The sequence below is a fragment of the Pleurodeles waltl genome, chromosome 3_1, assembly GCF_031143425.1.
Source record: "Pleurodeles waltl isolate 20211129_DDA chromosome 3_1, aPleWal1.hap1.20221129, whole genome shotgun sequence".
Taxonomy (NCBI): Eukaryota; Metazoa; Chordata; class Amphibia; order Caudata; family Salamandridae; genus Pleurodeles; species Pleurodeles waltl.
The window spans coordinates 1618142150-1618154779 of NC_090440.1; the positions used below are offsets into that span (position 1 = coordinate 1618142150).

A 12630-nucleotide genomic window follows, 5' to 3' on the forward strand; every position below is an offset into this window, starting at 1 on the left:
TGAAAAAGAACATCTAAGATTGACATAAAGATACAGGAAGTGTAGGAAAGTGGAAGAAAGAGGCACAAGGTGGAATTTAGATTTTGAAGCGTACTACAGGGAATTTCATATTGTATGCCGCATGGAGTCCTGTTTCCCTGGTGCAGAATTCTTTTTGGTGCCCAAAGCCATTTTTCTACAGCCACAGTTGGGGTGAACCAAATTACCTCCCATCTTGGAAGGTGAGTCACTCCAACCATGGGATGAGAGCCATTCCTGGATGAGAATGAGTCGGATGAGCGTTTGGGAATGCTAGCATACATACCCGTGAGTGTTCCTAAACTTCCTAGGCAAAAACGCCTTAGAACCATCACCTGACACCCCGTGAGTGATATTTATGACTGAGAATTTCCATTGTACTAAATGCATTTACGGCTAACAGGGATTTCGGCTGGTAATTAATGGAGATAGTTTCTGCCATATGTTTACAGCTATAAATAGCTTTGTGACTAGAGCTTTTTTCTTTACCTTTACCTTGTACAGTTTGTCTTGATGAAAGGCTGACAGATGTTGTTTAGGCCCATTTGACATGTTGTCCCCTTATTCAAGTATAATCTTTTATAACAACCATGCACTTGCCTTCCTTTCATTTTCATTTGCTGATCTCGAGCTATGATTTCTGATATGTTTCACAAAAAGAACTGGTGAAGTGGCTATTTGGGATATAAGTCAGTGGGTATTGTTACTACCCCAATGCAGGCCCCTTTTTCTGCTCAAGGAATGTGGAGATGATCATCATACAGCATTACTCATAGCATCCCTTCTGAAACATATGTTACCTGAGCTATGCATCTTTTCACCGCGTCAGTTAGCTCCACATGGTGTTATAAAGAACATATTGTACGAGAGTCCTTACCCTGGGGAAGAAGAAATGTTAAATATAGCTTCCTGGAGCAGGGGCATCAGATAAAATCGGAACGAAAGCCTTGTGTGAAATTGCAGTTCGGATCTTAAGATAAATGTCGTTCCACAGGTCAGGTTGTAACCTGGTGAAAATGGTTTACCTGTGGTCTTACTACAGAATCATGTTGAAGTCGGCTGGAGGGAGGTAATTGTAGAATGTACTGGTGAGGGCCTCCACCCTCCCCTTTTATAGACATCCCACAACAATCGCTCAGGGTCTGGATGAATGTAGGCTGAAAATAAAAGAAGTGTTTTCCTTTCCAGGGGCACGGCATCGATTTTTTTTTTTTTGGGGGGGAGGGGGGGTTTGAATCAAGGTATCATTTTTACATGCTGCTGCAACAATGGCGGAAATAAAAACAGTGCAAGAGTGGAATGTGCTCCGATGATTTGAGGAGACCCAGAGCTTATGCTGTGGCTCCAGTTTCCATGTTCTAATATGAGTGGTGTTTATGTTGTGCAGGTGTTTGCTGGGGGTGGGCACTGGGGCTCATGTCTGGGGACATGTACTTATTTTTCATCATGAAACTTCGGCCCAGAGCAAGAGAGAGGGAATGAGAGAAAAGTTAGTAGGAAGGAGGACGAGAAACATAAGAAACAGCAACAACGTGGGACATCCGAGAAGAAAAAGCTTAGAAGCAAGCGTGAGATAAAAAGACTGGAAGTGTAGGAAGGTGGAAGAAAGAGGCATGAGAGGAAATCAAGACTAGTCACGCTGCCCCTGCACATATTTTTTCTCAAACTAAGTGCTAGAAAAGAGCTACTTATCACATACTTAGAGAAGGGTAACACCAACAATGACTCTCCCCTCACAGGCAGAGCATATGCATTGTTTTGGAAGTGTGAGGTGTGTTTTGAAGTCCAGGATTTAGGTTTATTTCATGTGCCGTATTGTATTATGTGGAACATTGCTTGCAACAATAGTACTGAGAAATATTGCTGCTAGTGTTTTATATATGAGGCTATGAGGCTACCTTGGGCCCCTGTATTGGGCTGTGATACCAATTTTGGGCAATGTTTAGTAGCCCCTAATTCACAGAGTTTCATAGTAGGTAAATGCACGGGGACTGTCCACTAGTTATTTTAGAAGATGGCACTTCATAGTAAAGATCACGGATCGCTACGAATTACTTCTTCAGAAATAACCAGTATGACATGATCAAAGTAGACAACCCATGTTTTGGTCATCTTTGTCACATATGAGGTCAGCAAAAGCTCAGAGATCGAGGTAACAATTCACCTTTTTCACTTCTTGGTGGGAATGGAAGTCGGGCAGGTGGCTCATCTGCACTGCTCCGTGATGCCCTGTTCCCCACTCTCCATGACTGACTATTTTACAGGAAGTCAAAGACCAAGAAAGGCATACGGAACAGGGTGGCGCTATTGGTACACTTCTGTTCAGAATATAACTCTGTGCTTTTTTAAAAGAGAATGAAGAGAACAGCCAAACATAAGAAACGGGAAAGTTTGCAAATCTTCAATTCATAACAAATCAGTTTAAACCACGACTCTACCCCCATGTCTCTTGGTCAGGGTCCCCATTGTGGCCACCAAGCAGAGTTTGATGACAAAGGCCTGGGCATGACTGGAGACACATAACCTCCTGGGAGTGTCCCCCTTTTTGCACCAAAAGTCCCCTTTATGGCATAATGCCGCCCTGCACACTGGCAGACCGCTATTCTACTGGGTGCCTTGGTACGAGTGCAAAATACTGCATATACTATCATATCCTAGACAGCGGGAGGCTCAAATCTTTCCATCTCTTGAAAACAGAATTCAGGCTGTGGTCCACAGTCCTTGGTGCTATTGCCATTCGTCCCATTGTCTCTGCATAGCTGCGGCCACTGCCAGCGGAGCTGCCCCGTCACCCCTTTTCCAGTATTTTCATGCCTTTAACCAGTATAGGGAGTTGTTGTCTGATCTTTATGCAGTCATTAGCAAAGGACAACACTCCCTTCCATCCGCTCAGCCACTCGGGAGGCATATAACCCTGAAGACTGGGCATCACTTCTCCTTGATTATGACATGACCCTTTGGGAATCCTGATTGACGTTCCTCTACTTCAAAATTTTGAAGGACTGGTTCTGGACTCCCTGGAAACTACATAGGGCAAAACTCCTAATCTACGACCTCTGTTGGCGGTGCAGACTTGCACCATATTTTGTGGTCCTGCCCAGCTATTGTGCCCTAGCTTGTGTGGGTATGGCTCCAGTGGCACTCTACACCAATGTACTATATTCCACTACACTCTATGCCACTCTACTCTGCATAACTGCACTCCACCACTGCACTCTACACCAGTCTACTCTACCTTGCACCACTCCACTCTACCATGCACCGCATCACTCTATGACACATCACTCTGAACCACTGCAATCTATGCTGTGCCACTCCACTCTGCGCCCCTCGACTCTTTACCACTCTACGCTACTACAATGTATGCTAAACCAGTGCAGTCTTCGTCAATGCACTCTACACCACTTTACTCAAAACCAACGCACTCTATACCAATCTACTTTGCCCCACTGTACTCTATGCCACCTCACTCTAGACCACCCAACTCCACTCTACGACACTTCACTCTGACATTATATTCCATGATACTAGACTCTGACACTCTATTCCATTAAACTCTAACACTTTCTCCACTCTGTAACTCCCTATACGCCACTCCATTCCACTTTACTCCACTCTATGCCACTCCACACCACTCTATGCCACTTTAATCCACGATAATCTACTCAACGCCACTGCACAACCCTCTATGCCACTCCACTATATAACAATGTACTACGCTCAACAACACTCTACCCAACTTTCTCTACGCTAGTTCACGTTACTTTACTTCACTATACTCCAGTTCACTCTTATTTATGCCTTTGCACTCTACGACACTCTACCACTCCACTTTCTGACACTCTATTACACTGTGACACTACTCCACTCTACTACTACTTTATGGCATTGGCGCTTGATTAGAGATTCAGATCTCCATTGATTGCCTTGTTACTCATATGAGACGTGAGTCAGATTTATCTTCGCCGTTTTGGTTACAAGCACTCTGTAACCCTTTTAACTCAAGCTTAGCAAAGGCTTAGGATGATCCTGATACTTTTCTAGGGGATCGAAATATCATCGGCCAAAGTACCTTGACTTGAATTTGTGATATTGTACATAAGTTGGCATAAGCATAGGTACTATGAGCTAATGACTTCTTGATTCACTATTTGAGTCATTCATGTAAAAGTGGGTGTATAAAAGCTTGTAACTCATTATTGTGGATGCTAAACTTGTAGGAAAGTAGCCTCTTTCTAGCTTGGTTACCCCCACATTTGGCCTGTTTACCAGTGTGTTTGAGTGTGTCTACTGGGATCCTGCTAATCAGGACCCCAGTAGTTATGCTCTCTCCCTTAAATTATGGTTGTTGCATACTGGTAACCCAGTATTTCACCCAAGATTGGCATACTGGTGCCCCCTTATAAGTCCCTATTATATTGTACTTGGGTACCCAGAGCATTGGGGTTCCAGGAGATCCCCATGGGCTGCAGCATTTCTTTTGCCACCCATAGGAAGTCCATGCAAAGGCTTCTGCAGGACTGCCATTGCAGCCTGCGTGAAATGGTGCATGCACCCTTTCACTGCCAATTACACTGCACCGGGTCACTTATAGGTCACCTCTAGAGCAGGGTGCAGAGTACCTGTGTGTGAGGGCACCCCTGCACTAGCAGAGGTGCCCCCACGACCTCCAGGACCATTTTCCCAGACTTCAGGAGTGCAGGGATGACATTTTACACGTGTACTGGAAATAGGTCACTCCCTATTCCCAGCTACATAATGGTAACTCCGAACATAGGTATGTTTGATATCAAACATGTTGGAATCATACCCCAAGGCTTTTGCAAGCATTGGTTGTATGATTTCATGCACTCTGGGGGCTCCTTAGAGGACCCCCAGTATTGCCATTCCAGCCTTCAGAGGTTTTCCAGGCAGCCCCAGCTGCTGCCCCCTCTCAGACAGGTTTCTGCCCTCCTGTTGCTTGAGAAGCTCAAGCCCAGGAAGGCAGAACAAAGGATTTCCTTTGGGGGAGGGGAGTTACACCCTCTCCCTTTGGAAATAGGTTTGAAAGGGGTAGCTTCCTTCCCCAGGCCACTGGAAATGCTTTGAAGGGCATATTTGCTGCCCTCCTTACATAATCCAGTCTACACCGGTTCAGGTACCCCCAGTCCCTGCTCTGGCACGAAACGGGACAAAGGAAAGGGGATTGACCACTCCCCTGTCCATCACCACCCCAGGTGTGGTGCTCAGAGCTCCTCCAGAGGGTCCCTGAGTTTTGCCATCTTGGATTCCAAGTTGGCAGGGACCTACGGGAGCATCTGAGTGGCCAGTGCCAGCAGGTGGTGTCAGAGCCGTCCTCTGATAGGTGCTTACCTGTTTAGCTGACCAATCCTCCTTTCAGGGCTATTTAGGGTCTCTCCTTTGGGAGGTTCTTCAGATTCAGATTGCAAGACTCCAGCAGGAATCCTCTGCATCCTTTACTTCACCTTCTCACTGAAGAAACTGCATCTGGACCCTCCAGGAACTCCACAAACTGCAACAACGAAGCAAAGATGACTTCTGCAACATTGTAACTTCAGCTCCTGCCAGCAACTGCAGCTGTTTCCGGGTTGTGCATCCTCAGAGAACAGCCTGTCTTCAGTCTGCACCAGAAGAATGAATGAATCTCCCTTGGAGTGAAGGAGTCACTCCCCTGCTTCAGCAGGCACCTCTCTGCAACGATGACCATCTGCATGGGTCCCCTCTCCTGACGAGTTGCATGGATCCTGCATCATGGGTGGTAGACTGAAGTGGTCCCGATGGTCCTGACGTCCTACTGTCCAACTTTGGTGGAGGTAAGAGCTTGCCTTCTCACGCAAGACAGTACCCCGTGCACCACGTGTTTTTCAGTTGCCAAGGCGTGTGGCATCCTTCTATGAAATTCTTTGTGCACATTGTAGCTCCGGCCCCCAGCACTCCTTCCTGAGATGCACAGCTTCCTGAGTGGTTCTCTGGCGGTGTGGGATCCTTTGTTTTTGTGCTGCGCGGGCCTCCTTTTGCAACTCCTTTGTCTCCGTGCTGGGGGACTCCTGTGTGCGCTGGCTGGTATTCTGTGGGCTCTCTGAGTTGCTGAGAGCCCCCTCTGACTCCTCCTCCTGGGTAGAGTCCACCAGGTCCCTCCTGGTCCCAGGCAGTGCCATTTTCCGCTAACCATGAGCTTTTCCTGTGCCAAGGCTTGTTGGTGGAATCCAGCAATGCAAACCAGGCTGCAATCATCCATCCGGTGTGGGATATCATCTGCACCAACCACAAACCCGCAACCATCTTCTTGGGTGCAGTACTGACTTCACCAGTGGTTCTTCTTTTGCACCTTGATTCGGGTTAGCAGGGGCCCCTGTCCTCCCTGGACTCTTCTGTGCTTCTTGGACTTAGTCCCATTCTTCCACAGGTCTTTAGCTCCAGGAATCCACCCTTTGTGTCTTGAAGTATCTTCTGGTTCTTGCATTATCTTCTGTCTCGTGTTCTTGTGTGTTCTACGAAAGTTACTGTGATTTACTCCTGCTTTCCTGGGCTCTGAGGTGGGTTTTATTACTTACCTTTGGTGTTCTCTAATGCTCCCAGCGCCCCTCTACACACCACACTTGCCTAGGTGGGAAACCGCATTCGCATTCCACTTTCTTAGTACATAGTTCGTGTTTCCCCTAGGCCCATTTCTAACCATTGTGATTTTCACTAATTGCACTGTTTTCTAACTGTTTTTATTGCTATTGCTGCATACTAGTGTATATAATTGGTGTATTACTTACCTCCTAAGGGAGTATAGTCTCTATGGTACTTTTGGCATTTGTGTCACTAAAATAAAGTACCTTTATTTTTGTAACACTGAGTATTTTTTTTCATGTGTGTGAGTACTGTGTGACTACGGTGGTATTGCATGAGTTTTGCATGTCTCCTAGATAAGACTTGACTACAGCCACCCCTAGAGAGCCTGGCATCTAGACACTGCCTACATTTCACTAGTAAGGGATAAATGGACGTTGTATAAGGTGTAAGTACCATAGGTGCCCACTACAAACAAGGCCAGCCTCCTCCAAGCCACTGTACTATACAGGTTACTTTTTACAGTTTTCTTGTAATTGGCGACATTGGGTCATCCAGATAACTTGTGTAATGCCCGAATACCAGTCTTTCTCGATTTCCCCTGTTGATGTTTTCCCACTACATTTGATCTTTTATATTTTGATTGAATAAATGCATAAAACATTCTATTTGCATACTACTTTAATATCATTGTTTATGGGAGTGGTGTTGCATTTTTTTCAAGTGACCCCTGTTCCTTTAAAGTTAAGTTTACTGCTCCATTCTAGGGCACTCTACTTACTCCATGATACTAAGCCACACCAGTCGATGACACATCATTCTCCTTTATGCCATTAACTTTGAGCCATGCTGAATAGTAGTCTCACTAGTGTACAGGGTGGCTAAAACACATTGGCAAAGGCAATAGAACTTGCATAGGCGAGACCTATTGACTTTGCCAATGCTTGTTTATAAGGTATGAACTTTAAAGTGACTTGCAATATCCTTATGTACACAGGGGGTATTTTACACCACCAACTTTCCCACAAACAACTTAAAACCTTAGTGCATAGCTTCTGTCATTCCAAGCTATTAAAATAGAGCAGAAGAAAGAAAAGCAACAGTCCATTTTCTGGTTTAAACAGCTGCATTAATTATGCTCTTTGACCTGATCTGCCTTTTACCTTGGCTGCTAGCTCTGGCAGAAGGCATTGTAATGTCAGAACTCGACTGTAATAACCCTATCATAGTCATTTTCTGATGTCTTTCCTTTACAATCAGTGAATGTCTTTTCTTTACACGCTGTGAATTGGTGCATCACAAACAGACGTTTCTAAAGAAATTAGTGACTGCAGTTTATACAGAGATTAGAGAATCCATGTTATATAGCCTGTAACTCCAAGAGCTTCTTCAGTTGAAATGCTCCTAGTTATGACTGATGTGGAGCTGAGCTTCCCAAGATCACACACAGGAGTAGAAGTGTTATTAGAACTATGGTTTCCGAGCACAGTTTACAACTATTGTGCCTAATCGATTTTGATCTCTCCAGTGCGGTTCCAATTGGCATGAGGCGAAGGGCATGATGGGTGTGGGGCGCAAAGGGTATGTTCTTCCTTTTTACCCTCCTACCTTGATTTGCTTGGTGCATGAAGATGCAAGGTTAATCAACATGTTATTTTCATATTTGAGCTATTTACTTTGTGAATGTAAATAACAATAAAAGATACTTTCAGACTGTGAAAACATGCCTTCCTTTCTCCCTATTTCACTTCCAATATATATGATTGTGTATATTTATCGGAGCCTGCAGTTCGTAAACAACGAGCGATTTGTATAGGGTTGATTGAAAGTCCCCAAGGCTGTCCCTGTCCCCCCCAGAAATTTATTGTCTCCTACGCCCCTGCCCTTCCTCACTTCTCTTCCTACCTTCACGGATCCACCTCCTCCCTGGCGTGCCTCATTGGTATCTGAGAGGCTGTAACTGGAGAAGATCGAGTCCTCCACACACCTCAGGTTTGGTTATCATCAACCAATCGCGGTCTGGTCTGTGGTGTTCTGTAATGTTAATGTTTGCTGTGTTCTCTGGTCAAGGGCGGTGTTTCACCTTCTTCATCGTTGTACTTCATTGTGCATTCTCCAAAGTACACTCCTTTGTGCATTCCTGGTTCTTTCGTTGGCACTGTATAGTTAATTTTCAAAAAATAAATGTTGCAAAAATTACATTGAAACTGTTGCTCTAATTTTTTTCGCCTTCCATTCCTTTATCGTACATTAATGAATGAGCACACTTATACTACTATCCAGACCATACACAACAATCATATATAATAACCTTTTCAAAGAAAAAAAAGTTTCACTGTGTATATCCTAAATGAGTACTTTGTTTGTATCCAGGTTCCAGTGAGTCAGGCAAGCATCTGTCAGAACTGTCTGAGGGGAGTGTCCCCAGCAGCGCTTCTGTTTTATTGGATTTGCAGGAAGCTGCGTCACTGAAAGACAGAATGGCGATGTACCAAGCTGCAGTTTCCAAAAAATTAAACTCCTCTGCAAACGTAAGCTGTTTATATATATATATATATGTTTTCAAATGCAAGCACCCGAGATGAGTTCAACACGTATTGCGCTTATAGAGTTTGGATTGCTTTTAAGAACATAGTGGAAAAACGTTAGAATACATTGCCGCCACTTCTTACAAGCCAAACCATCATTTTGATATTCCTTTTTAAAAAAAAAAAATCATGTTAGAGTGCAAGTTAGGCCGGGGCAACATTTTCGTCAGCTGGCGTAATTTCTGGCATCTCACGTTATGCTTGTTACACGAAATGCCCAAAATTATGACATTATTTTACAGTGTGATTTTCCATCTGTTAAGGGAAAAACTACCACAGAACAATGTAAACAAACAGAACGCACGCACCTCCTGTTAGTGTCATGTGAATTTTTGCGCTATTTTTAGCACAACATGCGCCCTTGTGTCTTTGAGCTAATGCTTCCTTGGTTTGTGGTTCACATCATTTCTCACAATTTTCCCCAAATTTCATGTAATTACACAAAAAATAATTACGCACATTTTACATGCACTTATGTATATTTTTGTATTTCAACCAACATTGCAAATTCTACGAAATCAGTAACATACCCTTGCGGTAAATGTTTGGAAATGAAGTACAATATCTGATTGATATGCCATCACCATTTCCTCCGAGTTATCCATGTGGGTGGTTTTGTAATTGTGCCTTTAAAAGACATCGTCAATTTTGTGAGGTGACACATGTCATGTGCAGTGGCACTAAAAATGTTTTTCTGGGTTACACGATTATTTCGGGGAAACTAATAATTTCCTTATTTTGATTCGGGGAAGCCGAATCTCATTTAAACTTCACATACTTGTTAATTTTTTATGTGTGTTCTTCAGTGCCTTTTTTTTATTTAGACCTGGGCTTTAATAATTTTTTTGTTTGTCCATAATATTAGTTTCTTCTTCTTCTTCTTCATCATTATCTTCTTCTTCATTTTCTTCCTTTTCTTTTTCTTCTTCTTCTCACACCTTTGCTACTTTTGACATTCTTGTCACACTACTCTTGACATCACTATTCACATCTTTCTGATATAACATGAATTATTTTCCTTGCTGTTTGATTTTTTTCTATTATGTACGCACCTACATACATAACACATCCAACTACTACACACAGCTTCTATCGATCAAGGCCTGTGAACATCTCTATTGTTTTTCTTTTCAACTTCAACATTTTGGTGCCATATATTCAGTGTGCATTACAGATTTTACATCCTCAAATGAAACGATAAGTATCTCCAGATGTATAGGTTCTACTGTTTAACAGATAAGGCTATATTTTCTTTAATTTATTACCGCAACAGTGATTGGGAATAACCTTCAATTTTTTGTTTTACATATTACATTCAAGCAGATGGAGTGGCGCAAAAACAAAACTACCATATTTAGAGAGAATTGAAAACACTACGCCTTTTAGCCTCTGGTGTATTTCTGGAAATGTGATGTATCGATTATTGAAACTTTTGTAGAAAGTCGGAAATGTAAGCATCACAGATTTCGTGGAACAATCATACACAGTGAGACAGAGGTGAAGTGTAAAAGACCATTTAATTAGGACAGAATTGTCTCCACATGAACATATAAACATTGTCATAATAGCATTAAACAACATCTTTAATGTAACTCCCCTTTCAACCCCACCATTTTTCCATGAGCCCAAGCTTTCACTCCTACACACCATCTTGCTTACACCTTTTCTTTACACCTTTCCCTCGATCACCACTTTACAGTCCTGCATCTCTTTTCTCACTTCCTTTCCTCAAGCATCCACCATTGAAGCCTCCTTAATCCATCCCAAACATCCCACATGCCCTCATCCTTCATCCTTCATCCGTGCTCCCTTTTCCCCTCAGGGGTAGATCCACTTGCATCTGACTCTCCACACCCCCAACTTCTACCACCCAGGAAAACCCCAGAGGGAGTTTTACTGCCACACCCCCCAGCACACAACAGCACTGCAACTCACTCATTCACCCGCACTCATTCACCCGCTGCTGCACCAGATCATCTCACACCACAGTTCTCCCAACAAATCCCTTATTTCCAGCATATAATACACATTGCCCAGGTTAGAGAGATGTACACTGTCTAAACGGAGCACCCCATTTCTTTCTCCTTGATGCCATTGTGAGTCACAACCTTGATTTTTCTCTGCCAAATGAAAAGCCTGCATTGCTCTTTTGAGCTTCCGCCTGACCTTGTGAATGGCTGCAAGTTTGACAGTCCACCTCCATTGCTGCCGGGGCACAAATTCAGTCCATACTAGACAAGTCCCTGCCAATTTCTGCTCTAGTAATAATAAGTCCCATTGCATTTTTAGCAAAGACAAACCGGATAACTGTGTACTAGATTGCTATCTCCCAGGTGTATGAAGCATGCCTGGGCATCCCCACTTAAGCACCATTGATGCCAATAAAGGTAAAAGATTGTCCCATCTCATCCCACTCTTTCCTCACCAGAGCATCTAAAGCCTGCTGCTTGGCAACACCAGTTTTCATCCGTACACCTGTCCTTCTGCATACTTGGCTGCCCAGTGAATAAAGGAATGACCCACCATCCACATCACTGCCTTGTGGCTCCCCAGACGGGCCACACAGCCTGCGGAAAAAATGAGTGGGGGGGATAGCAATAACTTAAAAAATCTGTATGACACCACTCATCCCCCCCTCACATGGCCATTATTCCGATAATCACTTCCTCGCATATCTCTCACAGCACCTTGACCTCCACCTACCTATCTTGCAAATATGAGCCCAATCCCATCCCAGTTGCTGCCCTGATCCTAAAGGAATGGGTCCTGAAACCAGCAGGGTCCCACCCTACCTTCTTCAAGGTTATGCACAAAACTGCCAGCAGCTGATGTGCTGTGACCCTTGTCCCATCTTCATGGCAAAATACCTCCTTTGTCTACACCCTGGGCAACTTGTGAACCTGCTTCATTCACTCACCAGACACCCTTCCTCACGTTCTCACTCTTGCAACCATATCCGTGTTCCCCGACCTGACTGATCTGTCTTTGATTTTTTCAGCCAGATCTCGACTTGTCTCTGATCCAAATGCATCTCTTCATGTGACACCCCCGCATCACGCCCTGAACCCAACAATTCAGACACCCTAAATGCACTAAAAAACATCCAAACCATGCACAACCTGAACAACGCCAACACAAACTGGTCATAATAACATTCAAGCAATTGTATGGGAATTCCCAAGAGCAAATCCAATGTGATTGCTTCCCTCAATACCTTACCCGGTCACCCCTTTCCCTGCCACAACCTTTAAAAACCCTCCCCAAAATATCATCTTTAGTGGGATCACCCCCTCAATAAAATTTGCCATAAAAGGACACACCTGCCAACTTGCCCGCAGGCGACTCCGCTTATCAACTAGAAACATAACAAAGTGCAACGTTAGTCCTTCCCTATCACAGTGATATTAACTCAGTCGCATGCCTGGATGCCCTTCTAAATTTTCAAATTCATCCCAGACCAGGTGTT

The 12630-nt window shown here is 43.9% G+C and overlaps 1 protein-coding gene across 2 annotated transcripts in view; it reads left to right on the top strand.

The window, feature by feature from the left end:
* The window catches only part of XIRP2 (xin actin binding repeat containing 2), a 960073-nt gene that overhangs the window by 728588 nt on the left and 218855 nt on the right, over positions 1–12630 (top strand). For both annotated transcript variants that reach the window (XM_069225265.1, XM_069225266.1), the window contains one exon: positions 8950–9107. In XM_069225265.1, coding sequence (XP_069081366.1) covers positions 8950–9107 — 158 coding nt within the window. The remainder of the gene's footprint in view (positions 1–8949; positions 9108–12630) is intronic.